This window comes from Crinia signifera, chromosome 4 (assembly GCF_055691185.1).
Source record: "Crinia signifera chromosome 4, ASM5569118v1, whole genome shotgun sequence".
In the NCBI taxonomy this organism is placed as follows: domain Eukaryota; kingdom Metazoa; phylum Chordata; class Amphibia; order Anura; family Myobatrachidae; genus Crinia; species Crinia signifera.
In genome coordinates this window covers 149,605,177-149,611,610 of record NC_139220.1, presented here as the reverse complement: position 1 = coordinate 149,611,610, position 6,434 = coordinate 149,605,177, and the positions used below count along the sequence as shown (strand labels likewise).

Sequence of the window (6,434 nt, the reverse complement as noted above, 5' to 3'; positions counted from 1 at the left end):
GTGTTTTAGAGTTAGAAGTACTAGAGGACAGCATGCAGGTGATAAGGTTGTGATCTGAGAGAGGGAAAGGAGAATTTGGTGAATTCCGACACTGAGCACAGCTTAGTGAATATCAGATCAAGACAGTGGCCATCCCGATGAGTAGAGGAGTCAGTCCATTGGGAGAGGCCGAGAGAGGAGGTTAGAGAGAGTAGTTTGGAGGCATTAACAGCAGATTTTGGGCTATCAATAGCAATGTTGAAGTCACCCATGATGATGGTTGAGATGTCAGCGGAAAGGAAGTGAGGGAGCCAGGCAGAAAAATCTTCCAGAAATCATGTTGTCTGCCCAGGTGGGCGATAGATAGCTGCAACACGCAGCGAGAAAGGAGTGTAAGTTCTGATGGAATGTACTTCAAATGATGTGAATGTGAGTGATGGAACCTGTGGTATAACTTTGTATGTGAAGGATTGGGATAGTAATATTCCAACCCCACCTCCTCTGCCGTCACCAGGCCTGGGTGTGTGTGTGAAGTGGAGAGCACCATGTGACAGGGCTGCAGGGGAGGCTGTGTCGGATTGTGAGAGCCATGTTTCTGTTATAGCCAGCAGGTTGAAGTTGTTTGAAATGAAGAGGTCGTTGATGGATGTTTATTTGTTGCCAACAGAGCGTGCATTCCATAACGCACATTTTAGTGATTTGGGGGGTGAAGGGAGGCATTTGATGTTTATGAGGTTAGCTGGATTACTTTGTTCCTGAGAGTTAGGTGCCTGCGAGCGGGGCAAGCAGCTGGGGCCTGGAATAAGTGAAATGTCACCAGCTAATAGAAGTAGTAGAGAGAGATAAGTGTAGCTGCAGGTGGTTTGTGAGTGTTGTTTCTGGCGACAGTTTGTGGATGTTATTGTCAATGTAGAGAGATATGTAAAAATCTCATGAGTGTTAATAAGAGGGCCATGGATAATTGAGTCAGAAATGTGTATAGAGGGCTGAGCTTCAGGGAGAGAGAGAGAGAAGAGACTGATTTTGAGAGAAAACCATGGAGAGCGAAGCAGAGCAATTGTCGACATGCAGGAAGGTGGACCTGGTCATTAGGTCGATACAAGCAATAGGTCCACATGGGGAAGGTCGACATGGGGTTTTTCACATTTTTTTGTCCCAAATTTCTACACAGTCGACATGGACACTGAAAACGTAGCATCCTGCTGTAGACCTAGTGACCGTATCTACGTTAAGGGAACAAACCCCTTCTATACAATATAAACCAAACAAATAATGAGAATCGCAGGCACTGTCCAATCCCGGATATTCTTTGGATATCAGGGGCGAAATGTAATAGGGTGCGATTTTTTAGACAAAAATAAAATCGCACCAAATCGCACCTTTAAAAATCGCGTTTTTTGCCGCGAATTCGCATATGCGGCGGTTTTTAGTCATGTTAAAAAGCGCTTTTCAGCGCATGTGCGATTTTTAGTCATGTTAAAAAGCGCTTTTCAGCGCATATGCGCTGTTAGAGTGAGGTTATTGTGTCTGCCTTCATTAAAGTTAGGCAAATTCTAAATCAGACACATGCTTACAGCAACCAACCGGAATGACAGTTATCTACAAAGTGCATGCTGCATTATCTGTCACAGGCTCTGATTGGTAGACATTAGTCCCCTACATTATGCATCACACACCCTATATAAAGCCCACACCCACCATTTTGTCCTTTGAGAGGGTGTAAGCACATGAGAGTGAGAAGTACAGTGCATAAGGAGAGAATGTCAAGGAGAACACTGCCTGTGCGGAGAGAGGAGGAGGAGGAATTAGATAGTCACACTGACAGTAGTACTGTGGAGGAGGCTGCTGAAATTGTTGAAACTTCGGATCCAGAGCTGGAAGTGCAGGGAGATGAGGAACAGGAGGATGAGGAGGAACAGGGTGGATTAGAGGAAGGTGAGGAGGAGGAGGATGATGGAGAAGGGCCTTTACCTGGCCACACAGCCAGTGGGCGAAATATACGCTTTTCTTATCAGGAGAATTGTGCCCTGGTAAGGGCTGTAGTGGATGTTTTTCCCCGCCTTTTTGGCGAGTTGTCGGACCGCACAGGTGTGGCACGAAAAAGGTTGATGTGGCGCCAAATCTTACAGGCAGTAAATGCTGTGAGCGTCTATAAGCGTAATCTTGCCAACGTGAAAAAGCGCTACAATGATATAAAGCGCAAATTGAAGAAGAAAATGGGCAAAGAGCTAACACAGGCAACCAGGACAGGTGGTGGGCCCCGCGTCATTGTGGAGTACACACCATTTGAGGAGGAGCTGAAGCGCATAATTCCACCCGAGGTGCTGCCAGGGACCCACGTCCATGACACAGACCAGCAACAAACTCATGACAGGCCTGGTGAGTTTCCACAATGTATAATTTTAAAATGTCTGTTAATTAGCTTTGTTAATGTTCTTAAAGCATGGTCATTGTAGTTGGCTGTTTGGTTTTAGTCATCTGCTGCTGCAGCACTACACATCTCAGCATGTTTCCTGTTCTGTACAATTATTTTTGCAAAGTCTGCAGAAATGCTGGGATGTGTAGTTCTACAGCACCAGGTATATTGCTTACAAATGTCAACCTTACACAATGGGAACAATAATTCATTGCTAACGGTGCAAATAATTACATTAAAATTTCTGTGTGTTTTTTAGCATAGCACATTTATTTTCCAAAATGATAAAAAATAAATAAACATTACAGCTTCACAAATATTTACAGTTAATCTTGTGTTTAGATAATGGTACACACAGTGATGTTACTATTGAGTTTCAGGAGTTGAGATTTTTCATTCATACTGTTTGTTTACAGCACCAAGGAAGCGTAGTGGTCAAACTGGTCCCCGACGTAAAAATCCGAGAGTACAACAAGCAGGTGACCCTGGTGAGTGTAGATGATATTGTTATTATTTTTTCATCATTATGTATCAGCCAAAACAAGTAAATTTTGCTATTCATAATACTATGTCTGCACTGTACTTCTGTTGAGGATAGAGGTATTTAGCAATGCTAATCATTTAACATATTGAAAAATTATTAATGCACTGCCCTCCATATGGAGGTGTTTAATCTACGTGGACATCAAAAGGAACATATTTTTCTATTATACAGGAACTTCCCAACAACAAGCTGCATCCTTGGAAGAGGATATAGCAGACATTATCCTTGAGCCAATACATGAAATTTCAGCAGAAGGAATCCCACCACCAACCACTCCCCTAATTGCTCAAAGTACAGCACCACCTCCCCAACCCCAAACCACACGTGCCCCCACAGCAGACATGCTAGCTCAGTGTCTGGAGGCCTTCAGACAAAAACAACTCCATTTCATGGATACTCAAAGTAATGAGCTTCAAGGAATAGGTCAGCATCTCCATTCAATTCAGCACCACATTCGAAAAGTGGCGCAATCCACTCGTGTGGCTGAAGGGACGAGGATTAGAATGGCCGCAAATCTAGATCAAAGGCTTTCAGACCTGACCGAGGCAGTGAAAGGCCAAACATCAGCGTTGGTGGCACTGCATACATATTTAATTAGTGAGAGAGCTGGGGAAAGCAGTGTCACAACTGCCAGCATTTCCACAACCCCACTCAGCACATCACCAATGACTCCGCCTCGCCGGACCGTGCGCACAAGGGGTGGTGTAGTTAAACCACCATCTCGTGGGCGTGGCAGACAGCCACAGTAATAGTTAGTTAATTTTCAATCATACAGTGTTATTTCTTTATGTACTGTATGCCATATAAGTTTTGTTGAAATTGGCCAAAAACATGGCCACACGTGTTAATTTTGTTTAAAAAATAAACAGTAGTTTGAATTCAATTACAATGCTGCCTTTGATTAAAATGTTATACTATATAATACTTACAAATAAACATTACAGTAACACGTTGGAGTGCACATTAAATGGTTTTGGGGTTTGGGGTCTAAATTTACATACCATCAAACATCTGGGTCTTTGCTGCTTTCTACATTATGGAGTTGACAAAGTTGGATGTCATTCCCCTATATTTTGAAACACACATAATGATTGCTATTTGTGGCATTACTTGCATAGAGTTATGTTATGGTAAGGTTAATGGATGTTTTACCTGAGAAATACTGCTGAATGATTGTATTGCGCATCTCATTCCCCCTCTGGGTATTTCTTACCCCCTCAGAACTTTGTGGATATGGCTCCTGCCTCACTGCTGCAAAGTTCTCAAACCCTTCATTGCCTTGGACCAGGGCAATGTTGTGAAGCATGCAGCAGGCCTGGACAATTAGGGAAACTTTATTGGGTTGATAAAGCAGGATTCCTGCAGAACGGTCCAAACAGCGGAAACGAGATTTCAACAACCCAAAGGTGCGCTCCACAACATTGCGGGTAGTAGCGTGTGCACTATTATATTGTTGTTGTGAAGGGCCACGTGGGTTACGCAGAGGGGTCATTAGCCACCAGTCACATCCATATCCTGAATCTCCTGCACAATTGACAAAATATTAGTGGCATCTTGGTAAAATTTCCATGTCAAACACATATCCCATTACAAGATAAAAATTGATATTGGCAAAATGTGTGAGTACAACACTCTGTCCGCTCATCATCATATCAGGCAATGTGCATTCACAATAAAGTTTGGCCCAGAATACACATGGACAGGCACAAAACAACAGCAACATAAGCATACTTTTTGTAGCCCATACACTACAATGTGTGTTTGGCTCAGGGTCCATAGTCCATCATGGCCTGCTTACTTATATAAAGCAGCAGAACACTGCACATGTTAATTAAAGTGTGTTCATTAGATTACATGTATATATACATTTCTGCAGGAACTGGTATGAATTATTTACATAATGTGAGTGTTTTATGTGTATACATTTTAGAGACATAGCAGTGTAATCTACATAGTTCAGTAAGCAAAATCATGACACACACATTGATTAATGTAAAAGGTACCTACCAAGTAGCCATCCCTCTGGCATGTCTCCTTGATTAAATTTGGCATAGAGTGACGACTGGCTCAGTATATATGCGTCATGGCAGGACCCGGGGTAGCCTGCCACTACACTGAGTATACGCATGTTTGCATCAGCCACCACCTGCACATTCAGGGAGTGACGGCCACGTCTATTCACAAACACATACCCCCTCCTGTGCGGTGCCCGTATCTCAATGTGGGTGCAATCTATGGCTCCCAGCACATTAGGAAATGCTGAGAGCCGATAGAAACCCACCTTCACATCCTGCCACTCAGACTCTGACCGTGGAAATGAAATATATGTTCGCCACAGCTTCTTTAAGGCAGATAGCACTTGAGTCAAATGCCTGGAGAAAGTGGCCTGTGTGATCCCCAGTGACCAGGAGCTTACTGACTGGAATGACCCAGTAGCAAAGAAGTACAGGGCACACATTAATTTATGCAGTCCAGGCACCGCATAATTACTACTAGCCAAAGGCTCCAAATCATCCCTCACCTGCTCATATAGGTTCAGGAGGTTTGTGCGAGTCAGCCTAAACATTTGCACAACCTCTTGATCTGAGAGAGAGGCCAGGTAGACCCTTGTACGGTAAGTACGTACAGCACGAAGTGGAATGGGTACCTGGTTCTGGGCATGCTGCCTCCTCCTATGCAGCTCCTCAATCCGTATATCGTCCAACAGCAGTAGCTCAAAACCACACTGCATAATCTCCATTGCTAACTCCCTCACATGTGAAAATGATTAGGGTGTTATTTATAATGGTGGTGTGAGCAATTATAACGTTCACCTGTGTTTGAAAGGTTCAGGTGTATTTTTTTATGGTTTGACACTTTTTTTGCTTAAAACACATTTTGAAACATATGCTGGGAGTGAAATCGCCTGCCTTAAGGTAGTCTATTTTTTTGGCGTTTTTTTGGTAAGGTGACACTTGCGATTTTTAAATTCGCACCCTATTACATATGCGATTTGGGTACTTTCTAATAGGAAAACATCTGGATGCGATTTGAAGTGAGAACAGAAATCGTTCTTTGTAAAAGTGCGATTTTGCGGTAAAAAGTGCGATTTTTACCGCGATTTTCAACCTATTAAATGTGCGATTTTCGGAAAATGTGCGATTTCGGCCGTTTTTGACCAAAAATCGCACATGTCTAAAAAATCGCACTCTATTACATTTCGCCCCAGGTATCAAGTAGCACATAAAGATACCTGATATCCAAAGAATATAGGGATTGGACAGCGCCTGGGATTCTCACTATTCGTTTCATCTGTACTGAATCTGTATACCTGAGGTAAAGAAACTGAAAGTTGTACAATGTTGAAGTACTGACAAAGTTTAAGAGTGGCAAACTGCGTCTAATTGGTTGGCTGTATTGTAGTCTGAACTGACATCACTTGCACTGAAAGAGAGGCTTGGACCCCTGAAAATTCTGGGGTATGAAGAGGAGAGATGCTGGAAGTAGTTTGAGTCC

General features: G+C 43.1%; 1 protein-coding gene across 1 annotated transcript; it reads left to right on the top strand.

The window, feature by feature from the left end:
- The first annotated feature begins 1,739 nt into the window (after positions 1–1,739).
- On the top strand, positions 1,740–3,688 carry LOC146072987 (uncharacterized). The gene is made up of 3 exons (XM_083180157.1): positions 1,740–2,358; positions 2,812–2,883; positions 3,111–3,688. The coding sequence occupies exons 1-3, from the start codon at positions 1,740–1,742 to the stop codon at positions 3,686–3,688; spliced, it is 1,269 nt and encodes a 422-aa protein (XP_083036283.1).
- The last annotated feature ends 2,746 nt before the right edge of the window (positions 3,689–6,434 follow it).